Below are 21,016 nucleotides of genomic sequence, written 5' to 3'. Positions count from 1 at the left end.
CACATGGAAAGGTTTATCTCTAACTCTAGAGTCTGAAACAGAGTTCTGGTCAGTGAGACTGCTTTTTGTGCCTTCAGACTTGTGCTTGCTCTTATGAAGCAATCACTGAAGTACAGGATTATGGAGATCCCTTGTCTGCGCGGGTGTGCAGCAACCATCAGCAGAACCTTTGAGAAGATTCTCAGGACTGTGGAGAGTCTGAACAGAAGCACTGTATATTGGAAGTGTGCCCTGCTAACTGTGAATCTGAGATATTTGTAATGTGCGGGTGAATGGATACGTGAAAATAGGTGTCCTGGAGGTTGAGAGTCAATAGCCAATCCTCTTTGTTCAAGGCAGGGATTATAGTGGATAGGGTGACCATCTTGAATTGTTGTGGTCATATTTGTCTGTTGAGCCTTCTGGGATTTAGAATCAGTCTCCACCCCCTCCCCCGACTTCTTCATCATGAGGAAGTAGTGGGAGTAGAACCCTTTCCTTTTGTATTGATGTAGTACATGTTCTACTGCACTGAGGTGGAGTAGATGTTCAATCTCCTGGAGAAGGATGGCATCCTTAGATGGTCCCTGAAGAGGGATAGGAAAGGTGAGTGGAAAAGAGAAGTAGAAGAAAAAGGGATGCAATATCAATTTTTTACAATATTGTTTACAGTACTCATCTGTTGGCCTTTACGGAAGACCATTGATGGTAAAAGGGTGCTAGACTCTGACAGAATAGGTGAAGAGAGTGAGGTTGCCCTGAGCAAGGAGATGTTACCAGATTCTAGACCTAACCTTCAAAATGTTTGTCTTGAAGTAGACAGCTAGTAGGTGGAAGGTTGATCAGAACTTTGATTCCTCCTAATCTGGTGTTTTCTCCTGTTCTCAAATTGCCTTTGCACTTGGCTAAAAGGAGTGAGTCTATACCTCAGAGTGAAACTTCTTTCCTATTTGTGTTTTACTGCAGGGACATGAATACCAACCATCTTCAAGGTAGCACTGGAGTCCTTCAGAGAGTAAAGGGAGGCATAGGTGGTGTCGAACAGTGTGGGTCCCTGAAAGGGGAGATCAACTACGACCTGGACCTCATGCGGAAAACTGGACAAATGTAGCCATGACAACCTCCTCATCACCACTGTAGTTGCAACAGATCAGAAAGCAGCATCAGATACATCTAGTGCGGCTTGAAGGGCCGTGTGTGAGATAAGAGTGCCCTCATTAATACTGACAAATCCTGAATTGGTCTCTTTTGTCCTCTGGTAGTGCCTCAATAAAATGTATCATCTGCTCGAAAAAGTGATGTGTGTATTTGGTCAGTGCGGCTGTATAGTTTGATGTGTGTAGTTGTAGAGATGCTGAAGAATATGCCTTCCTCCCTATGAGGTCAAAGCGTTTCCATTCCTTTTCATAGGGGATGCTTCTTGTCACAGCCTGCTTGTTCACTGCAGTGCGGTGTGCAACTTAGGCTTTTTTTGGTGCTAAGGAGTTTTTGATTTAGTCTTCTTGGGTGCCAAGTCAGAGGCGGGCAGTGCTGGCTGTGCTGAGTTCGACTTAGGCTTGTCCAATGTCCTGTCAGCCACCCTTGTGAGGTCCTTAGACCCTCAGGAACCATGATATGTTGATGGTCCCACTATCTCCCTGTCTGGAGCCTTAGACTGGGTTGGTGCTGGGGGTATTTCAGGCGTTTGTCCCTGTTTTTCTGAGGGGGAGTTACCCTTGCTCACAGAATGAAATCTCTTCCTGGACAGGTCTAGGGAAGAGTCTCGAACAGAAGAGGCAGATGGGGCCGCCTTCTTGGACATGGCCACTGGGAAAGGCTGCCAAGGTGGGGTGGAATGTTCTGGATTGGAGGCTGGCCCTACTGTATTCTCCAGGGGGATCAACTTCAGTTGTAGCTCCTTGGCCTTCCACGTCTGGGCCATCAACTGCTTGCAATATTGGCACTGAGCTGTGCCGTGTGCCTGGCCCAGGCACTGGACCTACTGAGAGTACCCGTCTGAAACAGGAACGGAGAGCCTGCAGGATAGTTAATGTTTGAAACCTGAAGAACCTGGTATCCCAGGGAGGAAGGGTTGTGAAGGCAAAAATGTAGCCTTAACAAGTGAAAAAGAGAAGAGGTGTGGTGTGGTGTGTGGGTTTTTTTTTTTTTTTTTTTTTTAGAACACTGTTTTTAATTATTAACTGTAACAACTACGACTAACAGGTAACTCTACATTACCTGAATACTAGAAAAAAAAAACAACAATTTTTGTTGGAGAGATCAGCGGTTCCAACCGACACTGGCAGAGAAGGAACTGAGGGGATGGTTGTTGCGCATGCACAGTGGTGGCACCGCATGTGCCGTCTGCTGTGTGCGCACAGCCCACCGGAGAGCACTGCTACCAAAAATTTCTGACTAGGCATGCAGCGGTGCCCAAACACCTAAGGTAAGGTGGAGAACCCACAGGAACAGTCCTCGAAGAAGAATTTAGGCTTACTCCATCTGCATCAGTGAAGTGCACTTAAACCGCCATATGCCAGGTATCCCTAATCTAAGAAGACTCATGGTACAGAGGAGGAAGCACCTTTGCGCACTACCACTCTCACTTCCTTCCTCCCAGCTGGGGGAACAGCAGTGCATAGAGCTACTTCCCCTGAGGCTTTTCCCTGCTGCCCCCATGGTGGTAGGGGGCCGTGCCTGGGAGCACTGGGGACGTGGATCCACATGTGCTCTCAGAAGTGGGGCAGCAGGTAAGCGCTCCAACTCTGCCGCCTCATGTCCAGGCTGCACAGTGCCCTCGCTGGCCTAGCAAAATCTTTACTCTGTCATATCTTGTTTCCAAAGGGTTGCCAAATTAAAGAGGTTCAATACTTGAACAAAAATGGGTAACTAGAATTTCAGACATATACCAGTCTCCTACAAATCATGTGTAAAAAGAAGAAAACTAAGAATCACACTAACTATAGGGTATCAGCCTATCAGCCTAAAGAACAGGCTCTTTTGTGGCTGTTGTGTTGGATGAGCAAGTAGAGGCAGAAAGATAAATGTTCATGCTGTTCACATCTCAGCAAAGCACTGCATTGTTCACTCTGGTAAGCACCTGAAAGCCATGGCTAAGTTATGGGTATTCATTAATCTTTTAATTGTTACATAGAGTACAGCTCTCCAAGCACTAAAATTATATTAAGATATACCATCTTTGCTCTACTACGTAGGCAAGTCTTATGTTAGATGTTTATGTTAAAGCAGAAAAACACTGCCGAAGGGAGCTGCAGTTTGATATGATATTAATGCTAAAGAGGGGGGAGGGAAGAAGGAGGAGGAAAAATTGAGTTAGAAAATGAGTATTTCCCATAAGAATATGAAGCTCTAAAATAAGTTCTTCAATTTAATCACTTGATATTTGACACAGAGAAATAGCCAAGACAATGATTGTGGAGAACGGAAAAGGGAATTTGAGACTGTATATGCATCTACACAAACATTAGTTAGATTTCATGAGGTTTTGAGACACTTTTGGATGAATAGGTACTGTCCTTCCAAAAGCTGAGAATTCAGAGGGTAAACATATGAACCCACTGATGGCATTTTTTATCATTGCGGTTTTTTTGCATAATCATGTAGTGAAAATAGAGGCCTACTGAAACACACTGTTGATTAGACTCAGGTCTGTACATCATGTGAAGTCAAATTAGTGTACAGTAATTTCAAACGGAACTTACAAAATTCCAGTCTATCCAATATGTTAAAATGTGCATCGGCAGTGACTACAACATACCTGGGCAATCTGCAACATCTCAGGGTTAAGTCTATTTAAATGGAACACAAATTCTGCAAAGCCAATTAATGCCAACTGAATTGTGAACATCTTTCGAAATGTCCAGTAATCGGTAGCATTTGGGAATGTATGTAAAGCCCATTCCTTAAGCATACTGCGTGGCACCATGTTACTCTGTACTTCTTTAAGTATATCTCGTAGAACCTAAAAGCAAAGCAAAAAAGACAAATGATTTTTAAACCACTATTCTCTATTGACTGGTCAATTTAAAAAGATATCAACACTAACTAAAGTGCCAGCCTGTTCTGCCCCAGCTGTTTGATTTTTAAGGCAAAATCATGATTCAAAACTAAAGAGAGATGTATTCATGCCAGTATTTTTTTCTAACTCTTTTATAAACATGTTTACAAATTTTGAAAGTATGTATTCCAGACCCACCGATGGCGGGCGAGGAGAAGGGGGAGAGAGGGAGCAACTGCTCCGGGGCCCAATGATTCAAAGGGGTTCAAGGCTCCCAGACACCCCCCCATTGAGGTGGCCAGAGCCACGGGACCTTTAAATCACCGCTGGAGACCTATGAGCTGCACTGCAGAGCCCAGGATGGCAACACTCCGGATGGCAGAACTAGGAGAAAGCTGCAGAATACAAGATCTTCGGAGCAAAAACGTATGTTTATACAGCACTTAGCCCAATCCGGTAGCCCTTGCAATAACAAAGCTAAAGAAAGGCTTACAACCATTTCTATAGCTGCACACTGTGCTGTGGCGTACTCCCCCGAATGTAAACATCTGCAAACGACTACCGTATTTACTTACTGTAGCATATACTAGTCTAATTAATTAGAAAAAGAAATAAAGTTAGGATCTTTTTCATTGCACTCAAAAGAGAATCATCATCACACTGGCTTCAATTAAATGACTGTTAACGATGAAGTTTCATAACCTGAAGGAATCATCCTCAGAATAGAAACAGATGTAACATCTCATTTTGTTTTTTTAACACAGAAAGGCTAAAAGACTTTATTGAAAACACCACATTCAGCGGATAAGCATATTGTCTATTTTACCAACCAATCTGATACTGGATGGGCACTGCTTGACTGGGTGGCTCCTGGGAGTTAAAATGGGATCTGGAGCCCTCCACTCAGCAAAGCTGAATATTATTTAGGTTCAAGTTAGCGGTGACTTAATATACTTTCCCTTTGATTCTGGTGAAATAAATCCATGGTTACAGTTCAGCTTCTAGTGAAGAGGCATCCACTTGCCAAAATCTTACCTCATGACTGTCACGATTGTACTCTCACACAAAAAGATAAACCTTACTCAGACATGCATCTGACGAAGTGGGTCTTTGCCCACGAAAGCTTATGCTCCAACACTTCAGTTAGTCTATAAGGTGCCACAGGACTCCTTGCCGCTTTTTCAGATACCACAGAAGAGCAGCATAAGGAAACTTGCACCCATAGCTATCAATACTGTATCTGTTTATGTGGAGCTAGGAATTCTGCTTCGGGTGCTTTCAACTGATACCTTTCAGGTGTACCAGACATCCGACTAGAAAATAATATACTTAAACACCGCATTTTTATTCTATGGTACTTAGAGTTACAATTATGTAGTTAATAAAGTAGACTAGGTAGTGAGTCTTTTTTGAGGACATAAAAGTTTCCTAAAATCTTTAGAATACTGATGAGATACTGGTGCTAAAACAAACAAAAACCAACATATACACACTGTATGTAGCAAACACAAGAAAAGAAAGCCAAGTATACTATCACAGTGCCCCATAGACGTTAGTTTGGATAATATTAAGCACAGATTCAATACCTGATGGCTGGCTTGGGTCCCTCGTGCTTGGACTGTTGCCAATCTGTCATAGTAACGAGAAATAGGGTTGTCATGCTCGATGCCTTTCTTGGCACAGCGTTGCTTATAGATTTCCACCAGGGAAAGAGAAGAGGGATTGTCTTCAACCAGACGCATCTGTGGAGAGACTGCCACAACACGGGGGACTAAAAATAAAATTTTAGAAAAGGAAGAAAACAATTAATACATAATCAAAATACTAAGAAATGAGAATTAGCAGACAGATACCAGCCATTGAATACTTTTGTGATAATCAACTGAACTATGCCAAGTGGAGATTTTCACTCCTCATAAGGTACTAAAGAATTCTATTTTTTTTTTTAAAGGAAAGCTTACTAAAAGAGAAGCATTTTCTTTTTCACTTGATGTCATACCACACAAAGGAATTTGAGTGGGAAAAACATTTCTGTACCACACTGACTGGGATGGTTGAATTCCCTACAGCTACCCCATCTCAGTAAAAATCTAGGGATTTACAGTTCATCCCGTGTTTCTTATTTGCAGGGAAAAAAGGAGAATTTTTGGTTCACAGACTAACTACTGCAAACATATGTTTTCAGTATCCAATGAAATCACTCTGGTCTCACTCCAATATAAAAACACAACTTTGAAGAATATATGCATTTGTTTATATATATAAAAAATTAATAGAACTGAGGTGAACCCACAACTGGAGAGAAAGAATATCACAAAAATCTTCACATGATAAGATTACTTATCTGAAGAGATACACAGTTAACATCTTAAGTGATTTAGAAGCCAAAGGACTTAGGTAATTTTGCATTTTTTCCTACAGTCCAGTTGCAGAACTGATCCTAACTAGGTTTTGCTAAATCACACAATGCATGTCTGCTACTTGCATTATGCACACATTTTATGAAAGAAACAAACTAGAGCTCTTTTGTAACTAGTTTTACATGGATGATAATATTTCATTTGTTTGGCAATCTTGATCTTTTGGTCATCAGATAGATTGTTTTTTTACTGGGAATGAAAGTCTTGAAATAATTGATCTCAGCTTACCTGTAATGAGTCCCACCCTTCTAGCCTTCACTTCCACCCCCTATCCTTATTTCAACAATTTGATTTGGTTTTCTCCAGTCATTTGACCCCCCCTCCCCCCGGCCCACACAATATAATTTGTATTACATGCAAAACTGTAATTAATAAGTTAGTTATTCTCTTGTGCTTCCATTTAACCCTGGGAGAGAGGGGCAGACAGGAGATTTCACTTGTAGGCTCTGTCAAAATGTATGATAGCATAACAGCAGTGTGTACTGAATCCCCTCCCTATAAAATAGATATCTGAATTACTGAACTCATAAATGTTTAACAGTAAACAGTGCTACGCAGTGCTGATGAAGCCTTTTATTTTAAAGCTAAGAATTAATAATAGCCTCATAGGTAGAATATGGAAAGCATACCAAATTCAAAGTTTTACATGACCAGTTGTCTTCCAGATGCTTAACATCTTCCCATTGCCTTTGGATTATCTAGATGTAGATGGGGAGAGTCTGGAATTCACACATCACTAGTTTTATTTTAAACTGTGCAGCGAATGTTACCGGGTAGCTCCACGTATTACCATCCCAGCAGACATAACGCAGAGATATGGTCAATCATTCACAGATGCCTTAGCTCAACACAGTATTTGTAACCTCTTCTAAAAATGTCACAAAATACCACACATCCCCTTTCTGTTTGTACAGTGGAGTCACCATGCCTGGAGAGCCTCTGTGATCAGCAGGATTTACTTCAATTTATTCTGATGTCACACATTTAAAACTTTAATTTAAATATTAGATCTTCTCAAGTCACCTTAAGAAAGGGGATTTTCATAGGCACAAAGCATTTTCTAAAACCTGCTCTTACTGTACCTGTGAAAAATAAATGCCTCTTTGTGGTTTCTTTTCTTTTCTCTAAGCAGGGGTTCAAAAGGCGAAGGAGCTGTAATACTCGCTCTTCTCTGCGAGACTCTGTCAGGCAAGCATCATTCATTACTAGGTATGGGTAAATCTTTCCATTATGGCCTCGTATATAGAGTCTTCTGGCTGCAGTGTTGTGCTTCTGCACTATCTCCACTCTGGGCATAAACCTATCAAGAAAATAAACAGATAAAAGCACCTGAGCTTTTAAAGTTTAAAGCTTTTGTTTTCTTTTGAAAGATTTTTTTTAAACAGAAATGCCATATTTAGAGGTAGGAAGAGACACCTTGTTTGCTCTTGAGATTCTGTAAAACCAACATTCAACTATGACTTCTTTAAAATGAGATGCATTCTTATTGTAAGTTACATTCTTAATACAACCCAGCAGAGATTTGTATTCTGTTAAAAGTTATGAAGAAAGTTTTCATCTTTGTCTTTTCCACATTTGAGAATGAAGCTTTCAATCCAAGCTATTTTCTTGATCAAATTTTGAGAACCACAACACTGATAAACAAGACTACCTGTACTGACTATAGCAGTTAACATAAATATTCTGCATTTATACTAACATAAAGGAGATTACAATGAACTTAAAAATATTATCCTCCAATCCTATTTACCAGTAAGAAAATTATTATATGAAATTATTATATGGATCTAAAATTAGTATTGTGGTAAGACATGAGAATAAAACATACCATTAGAAATTTCATTAAGTCATTTCATTATAGAAACACACAATGTGCATTTCTGTCATTGGGATTGATAGTGCATCACAAGAAAGGGGGGGGGGGGAGCATTTTTAAAAAAACCTTTATTTTCTTAGTTACATCTAAGTTTTACCCAATGGTAGTTTACCTTGCAATTTTGATGTAATAATGTGTTGGCTTTGGCATAAGGAACTCTCCAGGAATCTCCACTTCTGCTGTTTGAGCTGAGAAATTACTTAGAAAACGACACTTCTCTTCTATGAGGAAGAACTTTGGAAGCTGCTTAGTTTTTGCCTCTAGGATTTTGATCCACTTCTTCAGTTTAGAAATAAGATTGTGAAGTTTCATGGAACCTGGTACACTGAAGTCAAAGTCTGAAAGAAAATATTTTTAAAAAATATATCATTCCGAATGCTCTACAGTATATTTAGCTATCAGACATTTGAAGCTGGCATTTTAAAAGTTCTTCCATCTTTGTGTCCTCAAGCAAAACATTTTTAGGTGCACCAGATACAGCACACCATTATGCATTAAAGTAGATAAACAGTGGTAAAGTGGAGGAAAATGCTAAAAATGGTTCACACACACACTAGAAAATTAGCACTTTCAACACACACACAAAAATTGCCTTACCAAACAAGTCAGTGAGTATGAGCAGTTCCTAAAAATAAATAATGAATAACAAACACAAAACAAAAAAAGCAGATATGTTCAGATTAATTTTGGGGAGACAGAATGGGAACTGAAACTACTTGTGAAAAGGACTATCGTTGTTAAATATCAGTAGAGTACGAAGCATAAATGAGCTAGGGATCTAAGTACTTCAGCTGTACAATCACATAATTCCATATTGCATACAGGTATGCTTCATATAGTTGCAAGGTTCTGTTGGGTATTTCATCTCTGTATGAAGTTTGGGTATGGAATCTTATAGTAACAAATAGATGACTTAATCCAGCAAACTCTGTTGCTTCCTTTTCCTGTACAAAGCTCTAAAACATCCCCTTGTTTTCCAAGCTCTTTAGCCTACATGGATCTCTCAATATCCTGCTTCATGGTCTTGGGGACATTAGAAATTAATGCAGTGAAATCTTTGAGTATTATTAGTGTACACGATTCACAGTCTTTGGTTTTACATAGTTCACCAATTGAGATATCATGGAATGTGCGGGGTATGGATTAGGCTGGATTAGAACAAATCATATAGACAGAGGAAAAAAGGCTGATTCTTATTTTCCAATCTAGTAATATGATCTTCCTTTTGACTTAAAATAAAATTAACTGATATCTGATACAGCTAACATCTTTTTTGTCCTATTTCATTCTGTATCTGAGTATAGACACAGTTTAAAAAAATAAGATGGAAGAATACCAACGGTAATCTCAAAAGTCTGAAATAATTCCAGAGTGGGAAAACTGCTGTCTGCTATTCAAAACAATTCTTATTTCTTACAGCTCAGAATAGAAAAAAATATATATTTTTTCTTTTTCCAGGTGTTTAATATTTGTATGAAACTACTAGGAGAATGGATAAGACATCCAGAACAGAAATGCCACCACGCAAAGAAGCAGCTCTATTAATCCTTCACAATGTCTCCAAACTAGCCTAGTGCTTGTCTAAGATCAGGTCAAGGACGAACAGCCGGTTGAAGCTGAATCCAAACAATACAAAGTTTACTGTAGTTTACAGAAGATTTGCATCAACATGCTATCCCCTCTAGTTTAAGATACACAACCCACAATTAGTCAAATGAATCTGCATGACTCTAGATTCTCACTGATGCTACACACTCACATATGCAAATAATGCTTTCTGCTATTTATGGCAGGCTTGCTAAGTGTTCCTGGCCTAAGTAGTACAAGACTTTGTTACCTCCTGATTGGATTACAACAATACAGGCTACCGGGCGTGAATGATCAACCCTCTGGAAATTCTAGTAAGTACAGAATGGAGCAGCTCTTTTTAACAACTCAGATATTGCTAGAATTTCAAACTCTGATTGCTAGAGTGGCTCTCTATAGGGTATCATGTCCAAGTCAAGATTTTCATCCTTATCTTCAGATGTCTCAGTGAGATTATTAAGTATCTTAAACGGTTGCCTACAACCCCTGGATGAGAACTAGGATCAACAACTTTATCTCTCAATGGAACCATCAAGCACTAGGATAAAGTGTGGCTTTCTAGGAGAGCACACTTTCCCCAGGGTTGATCTGAGACTGTAGAACAAAATCCTTGACTGTAGAACACTCATCTTGACCTTCTCTCACTGCACAGTTTAAATAAAAATATATTTTAAAAATTCAAGTAAAAATAAAAAGTTTAAACCCACACTGAATTTTCCCCTTGCAGAGAGGCAGAAAAAACAATCCACGTGTAAAGTGCACTAGTGGTAGGTGAGAGAGAGACAAACAAAGTAAGCAAAGTAACCTTTACTATTGGACCAACTTCTGTTGTTTGAAGGCGCAAGTTTTTGTACTACACAGAGCTGTTCTTCAACATCCAGGAAGAAAATCAGAATGTCTGAAACTAAAAAGCTTGTTTCTCTCACCAAAAAAGTATTGGAATAAAAGATACTGCCTCATCAACCTTTTCTGAGCTAAATGCAAGTCAGAATAGATTGTTAAGCATAATAGGGTCACTAGAAATGAATAGGACAATTTAGGGTGAGTTGTTATGCTGAAGAAGTTTGAAAATATGTAATCAAGAGTAGCAGGCAAATGTGGTATGTTACAACCAACTTTCAAGCAATTCCCCAACCGCATCATCAGAAGCAAGCTCGCAACAGACCGGGATATATCAAGGCAAAGGAGCACTAGACCTTGCCAGAATAACAGATGCAGAGCCTGCAGACAGAGCTCCACTGTTTGTATGATCAATACCACAGATATCATAGCATTCAAAATCCATGAATCCTGTGTGTGGTTAGTACAATATATGATGTACTTCATCCACTGGCCCAACACCTACTATGTGGGTGAAACCAGACAAATACTAAATCTTATCATTTTGTGTGTGAAAGCATTGAAGACGAAACACCCCATCATTCACGTGTGAGCAACTTTCACAAAGTGATCACTCCTTTTGTGGCCTTTATAATTATAACTGTAGCCCTCAAGATGGGCAAGTTAGTATCTTTTATTGGACCAGCTTTTATTGGAGACACACAAAAAAGTTAAAGCCACACAAAGATCTTCTTCAGGTTCAGGCAACATACTCTGAGCAGCGAAAGGCAACAGATTGCTTAGCATAAGAAGAGAGTATACTGGGTCCATTCAAGATAGAGAGGCCTGTTAAAACTTCTATCTTATGCTTAACAATCTGTCCCAGTTTGTATTTATTTCACTTTTTCTCCCTAGAATTGAAAAAAAGTTCCTCTGCCAACAGAAGTTCTTCTAATAAAAGATATTACACCTTATCTGCTATCTCGTCTTTCATATCCTGAGACCAATGGCTATTGCAAGCTACTGGTAGGTGCAGAGGTACCCAGTGCTGACAACAGGATAAGAGCCCATATAGAACATAATTTATAAGATAAAAGCTGACATTTGTGTAAACCTGTTACTTTGTCAAAACACACTGCTTGTTTCAGTTATTCTCAGAAATGTCTTCCTTAGCTTTACTGGGTTAGAAATGCAATACACATTTCCTCAGAGGCTATATGAGATTCAGTTATAGTCGAAAATTTCTGCATGCAAAACGTCCAATATGGCTCAATACTAGAGAAAATTAACAGATAATCTCAGAGATGACAGCACATTTAGATAGTTCAGAAACTATTGTTCAGCCTGTTACATAAGTAACATTTTTCTAGGTCTCCCATATAACTAACTATTAAGCACTCGAGGGAAATACATTTAAGTAACTGTGAGAGTAAAACCTGAGAGCAAAGAAATTGGACCACAAAAATCAACTGTGAACATCCATATATAGTGCACTAATGATGAAAAAATTACATGCATGCTACAATATTTACAAACACACTGGGGCTAAATTTTCCACCATAACCCTAACTAGAGGGGTCACAAAAAGCTACATTTTGTACATAAATTTGGTAACTTTCTCTACAAGAAAATTTTATAGAACCTAAAGACACCATGTTTTTGTGGATGTACCTCTTATGTACATAATAATTGGTCCAATACACTTTTAGACACAATTCAACAAGTGAAAGAGAGAGAGACAGAGTGTGGGAAGTGCATACATGCATGCACAATACTCTCCTAAAAAACTGACAGTTGCTACAAATCCCTTAGCTTTTTAAAAGGTAATCACCATGTCTTCATACACTATGTATACACACACACACAGCCCCTCTCCCATGGGTGATAACAATTTAATGTATTCCTTACGGTATAGAGTTTTTTTTTTAAATCATAACAAGATTTATCTTCTATTCAGATTTTTAAAAGTCAAATTAAAAAAAGTTATTTTCTTTGTATCAACATTAATGGTATTTTATACTCTGCCGGCTTTACAGCAGCAGCTACTTTAAAATTACTGTCAGAGAAGTACTAGTATCCACAACAATGCTGATACACTACATATTTTGGCATGACAACATCCTATATTAAAACAAGATTTAAATATTAAATTTCAATTTATTTCAAAAGATTAAAAAAACATAAAAGGACATGTGCAATTCCCGGGTTACAGATATTTAGAATAATTTTGTGTTGGACTCTAAAAACTATTACTGTAGTTAACGCTCAGTCCTTTTTCTGTTTTTATTCAGTATATGCAGCACAACTATAATGACTACAAATATTGTTATAGAAATAATTGATTATAATCCCAAGCCTACCCTCTAGTGAGCAATATAAGTAAATGACTTTACAAAAAAGTGACAATAGGACTTCATCATTTATTTCTGTAACTCCATGAAGTGCAGAAAAATGTCTCCAGATTACAACTATAGTATTCTAGTGACATGCAAATAACCTGCATGGTAAAAATACGCTAGAGTGTTCATTTTTTTACACCACATCATTCATTTCACTATAGGAATCACTCCAGTTTGGTGAAAATGTCAATTAAAATGACTTTGTTTTGTTTCTCAGTAGCAGACAGGAACCACAATGAGTGAGCACAATTAATTCATCTTTTTCGTTCATGTAACATTGGCTCCACAATAGGGATATAAGTGACTAATCAACTACTGGATAGGCATAACCTTATCGGATAGTCGAGTAGTGACTTGACTAGTTGCTTCCCCCCTTTGCTGCCTCTATCAGAGAAGCAGTAAAGGGGTGGGGAACAGGAGCCAGCTCTGGGGGGAGCCAGCTTAATAGCCGGTTCCCCCCAGCACCATCGGGGGAGGGAGGTAGGGGAAGCAGAGGTGCAGCCGGGGGGACCGGGAGCGAGCTGGGAAATCAGCTGTCGTGGATTGCTACCCCACCTCCCCCTGGCACTTCTGCTGTCCCGGCTTGCTTCCCCTGCCTACCCCCCTTTTGCACCTCTGCCATCCCAGCTTGCTTCCCCCCCCCCCCCCCCCACTATGCCTCTGCCTGGTGTCTCTTAGTACATTTAAAACAAGAGGTGCAGTGGGGGGAACCAGCAGTGGGCTGGGAATCAGCTGCTGGGGCCAGGAGCTAACCCCGCTGCAGCTCTGCAGTTTCCCCCATTATTAACTAAACGAGTAGATGATGGAAATTACATCGACTATTCGAATAGCTGATTACATGCAATGTAACACCCCTTACTGCACACAGAGCCCATCTGAGAGGAAAATACGTAATTTCAGCTGTAAAGAAAAGAGGAGAAATATCACTGGCATATCATTATGGTGAAAAGACTTCTAAGCTTTTCTTTGCAGACAGCTTAATTTCAACAGATGATGTTTTATGTATCTATTTGAACTGCTGCTAAAAGCTAAGTCTTGCTTCTTGAATTAGTTCAAGATTTATTAATTCAATGAAGAAACCATACTTAAATAAAAAACATAGAAAATATCAGAAAAATATTTTTTAAAAAAAATGTGGGATTGACTATAGATACCACCACCATTTTATTAAACACATTTGCCTATGTGAATCGGTATTTTCAGATCACAGCAAACATTTTTACAATTACTAACATAAAAATTATCAAATTACCAAAAATTATATGCATGTATTCATGTTCTTAAAAGAAGTCTGTCCAGCTATGCAAGTTCAGAATCTTAGCATGTAGCCATAAGGAGGACTCACTCCCATAGTCTCTTTTCTCTCTTTTCTTATAACTAAGGTTAAGAGTTTGCCATGGTTATTTTTACTACAAGTCTCGCACAGGTCATGGAGAATAAACTAAAATTCATGGAAGCCTGCAACCTTTGACTTTTACTAATAATGACTGGGGTGAAACTAATGAGGGGGGGGGGAGGGAGAGGATGACTGAAGACCAAGGCTTATTGGGGAGGAAGGTGTATCCAGCAGCTGCAATTGTTGAGAGCTCCAGGGTCCTCGCTGCCCACTGCTCAGTCATTCCCCCCACCTGCAGTGACTGATGCCTTGGGACCCCCAGAGTGGGGTAGGGCTCTCAAGTTCCAGTCAGCAAACTCCTCCAGCCCTATCACTCCAGGTGTGGTGCTGAAGAAAAAATGTCAGAGGTCTCTGACCTCCCTGGCTATAAATATAGGTTATAGAAACAACTGAGATAGAAGGTGCTCAATTGCCACAGTAATAGGTGAAGGTAATAAAAAGAGGAATGGAACAGACCAACAGACATTTGCAGTGAGGGCGCCAACACCAGACCGCAATTAGGGTCTGACCATAGCATCTAGTCAGCCTAATTGCTCTGAGAAATCTTGACAATTTTCAAGGAAAGGGCCCCAAAATCCAGCAGGTAGAACACTGAGTATGGCTGACACCAGTCATGCTATGGTGCTAGAGTTAAGTCTCTAGTCCATACTAAAGAAAATGCCAGGGTGTCTGTTGTTTTCTTGGCCCCGTGGAGTTTAACTGTGACAAGAAATCCTTCTGGAACTCTGCAGAGCCAAAACTAATTTGGAAGGAAAACCCAAGAGCAACTAACATCTTTTCAACAGTAATACTGTCAGATGTAGATTGCCTGGCTCTGAATAGACTATGACACTAAAACCCATACAAATTTAGTACTTGTACAGAATAAGAGAGTCTCTGAGACACTGGAGAGAGCTAGAATGCCTATCACTCCAAGAGAAAAACCTGTTGCAGTTCTAGCAGGATTTGAATCTTGGGGCCTTCTGCCAAACCTTTGGGGTATGCTGAAGAGGAAGACCAAGGAATCAGTCCTAGGTAGGAATTCCCAATTTGTGAAATAAAGTGAAAGGGAAACTTGTTTAGGATGAAGTGAATACAGTTGCTCTGTCCTGAGACATAGGCATAGAGAAGAAACTTAAGCAGTAGAAGATCTTCTCCTTCCATTATGTGCTGGCTTTGGAGCACAAGGTTGTATAGTGTGCGCAACACAGACTAACAGACACTGCTGAGAAAAATCTACAAGAGTGTTCAGGCGCACACACATCCTACAGTGGAGCACCCACAGGGACAAATACTGGAAGAAAACAGCTTTTTTTCTGAGGGACCCAGAAACATATAGTTTCCAAAGATATATGTAAATCAGTTAATGTTAATTTAGAAATGACTTAAGAAACCACAGATTACTTTTAGATAGATTCTTAATTGAGATACACGTCACAGAAGACTTGTCACAATAGATGTTGAGAATTATAAATACAAACATGGCCACTTCTAAATGTGACAGAGAGCAGTTTCCCATTGACTAAGAATGAACAGACCCATAGCACAAAGAAATATAGGCACAATCATTGTGCAAAATGTTAATACATTTGCTATGTCCAGTAAAAGTAATTAAGTTTCTATTAATTTGATATTGTAGTTTCTACCACTACTGCAAATTAATCACAAACCTAATTTCATGTTCTGCATAATAAATTAAATTACAGAAGACTACAGAAAGGAAGCACACTCAATTTAATTTCATCAATTTTTTTCACATTTCAATTTTGAATTAAACCCCAATTTTAATAGATTAGAACATAATCTCATCTAGCACTAACTAAAACAACTGTATTAATCTTGTAACCACTCATGCTTAATCATAATTGAAAAATAAATTTTGAAGTCTGCAAAGAAAAAAAAAATCAGGCAAATTGCTTATTCTTAAACTGAAATTTAAAAGGAACACTTTGTATCTTGATTACTTTAAAACATTCTTTATTTCATTAAATAGCTCCAGAAACAACTTCCCCGTTTTAGGTTTGTTTAAACACTGATGCATATAATTTTTCTAGGAATCTGACAGGATCAAAAAGCTAAGAAACTTTAGATGTCATTTATAAACCTTGAAATTGTGCAAAGAAAATACATACAGAATAAACTGAACATCTAGTAGTACAAGATATTTTCATTCTTAAGATGGACACTACAAAATAATTAATCTTAAATCTTACAATTTTTTTCCTAAGAGACTGGGCATTACTATTTGTATTTTGTATTTTAAAGCAACTACTTCCTTCTATGTTTCTCTTAGAATTCCAAGTCTAACTTCATAATCATTCTGCTTTAAAGCCAACAAAAATTAAGATCTCCCAGTTGTTGTATCTGGAAGGAAACAAAATACTAATGAAATGGATAAAAGCTAAGGTAATATAAAAAACCACTATCAAAACAATATCTTCAGTGGTGACTAAATATTTCCTAAAGGCAGTTGCAATATGCAAATAAATGTTTTCAAAAATAAAAAATCCTTATTAACTATATTTTGATTCTCTGTAATTTTCAGACAACTGGGGATATGTGAAATGCCTCAAACTACTGTTTCCTTTCTCATAGCCTTTATCCATTAAATTTAATCATATGGTTCACAACTTCCATTATCTACTGTCATGCAACTGCTGTGCTTCAAGGAGTACATCATGCAACACATAATGTGCACAAGGTATGTAGGTCATATCTGTGACTGGGAGCTACTTTCATAAGAATCCCAACAGATCACTTATTTTCACATCATAGTCAGTATGATGCTTCTGAAAAACCACTATAACTCTACCTACTGAACTCAATAAAGTGTGCAGTAGCAATTCTGACCTTGAATATTGACTACAGTAAATTCCATAATTACTTATGAATATTAACATCTAAAATTTTAAAACAAATGAATCAAAGTACGGTTTAGAACAATAGTTTAAAACTTAGTTCTACATTTAAATATGCCTTTCCAATTCAGAAGTATGATATTTTTCTGTTGAAAGAGTTCTATTCCACTTTATCTAATTTTTAATCTTCTGTCAGGATGAGACAAGGAAGTATCATTGCACTAGAAGCAAATTTCTACGATCTGAGAAGCCATGAAATCCCCTGCCATGAAAAGTCAAGCTTCTGTATCTCACAGACAAACAACAGCTGACTGGCCTTGATACTTTTGAGTGTTTGTTACATTAAAACTGCTTTGTAGTCTTTTCTTAGGAAAATGACTAGATTTCAGTTGAATGTCACAGCCATATAAAATATAACAATTCTGCCGGCAAATAAAATATGAAATACCAAAGCAGCTACTTCCCAGAAGGATCCTTTTTATTAGACCTGAATATTGTTATGGATTCAATTTAACTAACACAATTACGTGAAATTTGAGTAGAGAATTTTATAACCTAACAATCCAATATTAATATTACTTATTAGCTGTTGATATTTTTGGAAAACTACAACTGTTTGTTGGGATTTTTCAGTTGACAATTGCCATTACATTTTAAATGACTTACATTGGAATGCTTTTAGTACAGTAAAGTATTTAAAATAAAGACTATTGAACTATTAATGGTTTTCATCTGTCATTCACTACAACACTCAGAGTGTGTTTACTCCTTTCCTGAAATGCTGTAATTTACTTATTTTTGTCAGTAGGTGTAATTTGACTATAGTTACATCAAGAATGGAAAGACTACATATGTACTATAAACGTTCTTTCCTTTATAGTACATACTGTACTATAAAAAGTTGTGGTCTAATTTTCTTTCATACTTTCCCAAGAGTACAGGAATGCACAGTAACTAGAATATCATAAGTTCTTAAATGATTTAAATTTATTTGTTCCAAGACATTTTTCTTCCTCAGAAGAGTAAAAGTCTATTTTCAGATCTGAATATTGGACAAATAATATTTTAATGGTAGATTATTAATATAAACTTGAAAATACATTGTAAGATTTTACCTGTTGTAAACTGCCCTTTTAATTTCTGAAATACAGGGTCTTGAGCGGTAGCCTGTGCTCTTCTAGCTAACGACTCTGAAGCTGCACTGGAAAACATAGTGGAGACATTGGACACATTCTCCAATCCTACTCCAAAGGTACTGACTAACTTTTTGACAAAATTTAATGTGTGGGGAGTGATTTTGGCATCTGAAACTGCTCCACTTTTCTCAAAGGCAACTGAATAGCACTTTGCCAAGCCTTGTTGCAGTTGTCTAAGAACCTAATAAAAGAAAAAAGTCAGGTATGTTAGATCTTTTGATTTGACACAAATATACATTAATGCTATAATGTAATGCAGTACTAGAATACATTTTCTAACAGTAAAAATATCCTGTACTTGAATCTAGATTATGAATCTTATTTATATAAGGCCTCTTTCTGCTTCTATTCAGTCACTGGAAGCAAGAGCTGTCCTTTTAGTCAAAATACAGAAGAACTTTGTTTATTTGAAGTAATGACTAAGATGCAGTTTAGCAAAGGAATCAATATGGGCCTACTACTGAGAGTTAAAGCATTGAGTCTTACCATTGAAAAACAGTAAATTACACAGATGGTAGCAAATAAAGTTCAGTACAAAATATATTTTGTTCATTTGACAATTGGGATTTAAATTCTCAGTATTCTGAAGTACATTCGTAAACATAATGAGGGTTTTTTCATAAAATAATGAATTGTTAGTAATATGAAACCTTATTAAAACCTATTATTAAACCTTTTCTTAGATGGGATAAGAAACGATCATCTTTTGAGGCAAATGCTCAAGTGGATAATCTGGTCAAATAAAATTCCATTGTATTATATCTGCTATACAGGCAGTCCCCGGGTTACGTACAAGATAGGGACTGTAGGTTTGTTCTTAAGTTGAATCTGTATGTAAGTCGGAACTGGCGTCCAGATTCAGACACTGCTGAAACTGACCGCCAGTTCTGACTTACATACAGAATCAACTTAAGAACCCCAGGCGTCCCCAAGTCAGCTGCTGCTGAAACTGATCAGCAGCTGATTCCAGGAAGCCCGGGGCAGAGCAACTCTGCCTGGGGCTTCCTGTAGTCAGCGCTGGTCAGTTTCAGCAGAAGCTGACTTGGGACGCCTGGGGCAGAGCAGCTGGGGTGCTGCTGGGTTGCTCCAGTAGCGCCGCTCCTCGGTGCTACTGAACCAACTCAGCAGCACCCCATCTGCTCTGCCCCAGGCGTCCTGATTCAGCCGCTGCTGAAACTGACCAGCAGCGGCTGAATCAGGACCTGGGGCAGAGCAGCTGGGGTGCTGCCGGGTTGGTCCAGTAGTGCCCAGAGTGGTGCTGCAGGACCAATGGGCAGCGCCCCAGCTGCTCTGCCCCAGAGTCCAAAACAAAAGCCTGGTCTGCTGGGGGGGGGGGGGGGGAGCACACTAGCTGCGCCCCCCCCCAAGCAGACCAGGGACACGGGGAGCAGAGTCGCAGCGGCAGCGGGGTGCCGCGCCTCTGAGGCTTTGCTCTGGCAAAGCCTCAGAGGCGCGGGACCCCCCTGCGGCTGCGGCTTCAGTCCGGGTGCCTGTGGTCTGCTGGGGACCGTCCCCAGCAGACCACAGGCACCCGGACTGAAGCGGCAGCAGCGGCGGTTCCCCGCACTTCTGAGGCTTTGCTCTGGCAAAGCCTCAGAAGCGCGGGAACCCGCCCGGTGCCCCTGGTCTGCTGGAGACGGTCTCCAGCAGACCAGGGGCACCGGAGCAGCTTACGAACGGGGCTTTCTCGCCCCGACCTCCGGGGCGAGAAAGCCCTGTTCGTAAGTGCGGATCAGACATAAGTCGGATCCGCGTAAGTCGGGGACTGCCTGTATTTACTTCTCAAAATACACAGATCAAATTTAAATTTAGACTTTGTGCAGTAGCTCCCAATTCTATATCACAAACCATCACATATAGAGGGAAACACATAATTCAAGAATTTAGGTTTTTCCAGCATCTACATCACTTCTTGAAAAATACAGAAATAATAAACTGCTTACAGATGAAGGCAAAATTGTTAGGGTTTTTTTTTTAAACTGACCATTGTCTCATGTACCAATTTACTAAACAAAATCTATAGAAAATATTGCCAGATATGAAAAATAGTCTAGAAACATACATCTAAATTTGATTGGCATTTTATGCATATTAAGTAATTCTGAATAGTTACATTATGTCCAAATACCTCTTCATGCCAATTCTCCCTGAACCAGACCATTTGATCTACAATGCCTTCCAAAGAGGACAAAAGTGTTGGATGCAGTTCTCGCTGCATATGCATAATTCGGCTGCAGCGCCACATAGGGGCAGTGGCTCTTATTGGCCCAGGATCTGATGCAGAATGAGACTGATTTCCTACTGAACTTGGCTGCTGCTGTCCAGAATCTGGGTCAAAAGTCAAACAACACAGTTAACTTTCGGAGAACTATGAAAGAGATGACTGCATGGTATTCAAAACATCCTGAATTTGCTTCCAATGGAAAAAAGCTAATTTTCTATAATGCAGTGGAAAATAAAAGATTAAATCAAAATTGTTTAAAACATAATTTTGCTGCAAATGGTTCTTT

General features: G+C 39.0%; 1 protein-coding gene across 4 annotated transcripts in view; it reads right to left on the bottom strand.

Moving 5' to 3' along the window:
- The window catches only part of TRRAP (transformation/transcription domain associated protein), a 178,426-nt gene that overhangs the window by 6,710 nt on the left and 150,700 nt on the right, over positions 1–21,016 (bottom strand). For all 4 annotated transcript variants that reach the window (XM_075899522.1, XM_075899523.1, XM_075899524.1 and 1 more), the window contains 6 exons: positions 20,635–20,834; positions 18,426–18,687; positions 8,385–8,610; positions 7,479–7,696; positions 5,563–5,747; positions 3,737–3,940 (listed from right to left, as the gene is read on the bottom strand). In XM_075899522.1, coding sequence (XP_075755637.1) covers positions 3,737–3,940; positions 5,563–5,747; positions 7,479–7,696; positions 8,385–8,610; positions 18,426–18,687; positions 20,635–20,834 — 1,295 coding nt within the window. The remainder of the gene's footprint in view (positions 1–3,736; positions 3,941–5,562; positions 5,748–7,478; positions 7,697–8,384; positions 8,611–18,425; positions 18,688–20,634; positions 20,835–21,016) is intronic.

The sequence above is a fragment of the Pelodiscus sinensis genome, chromosome 16 (genome assembly GCF_049634645.1).
Source record: "Pelodiscus sinensis isolate JC-2024 chromosome 16, ASM4963464v1, whole genome shotgun sequence".
Classification (NCBI taxonomy): domain Eukaryota; kingdom Metazoa; phylum Chordata; order Testudines; family Trionychidae; genus Pelodiscus; species Pelodiscus sinensis.
This window is presented reverse-complemented; position numbering and strand designations above follow the sequence as displayed.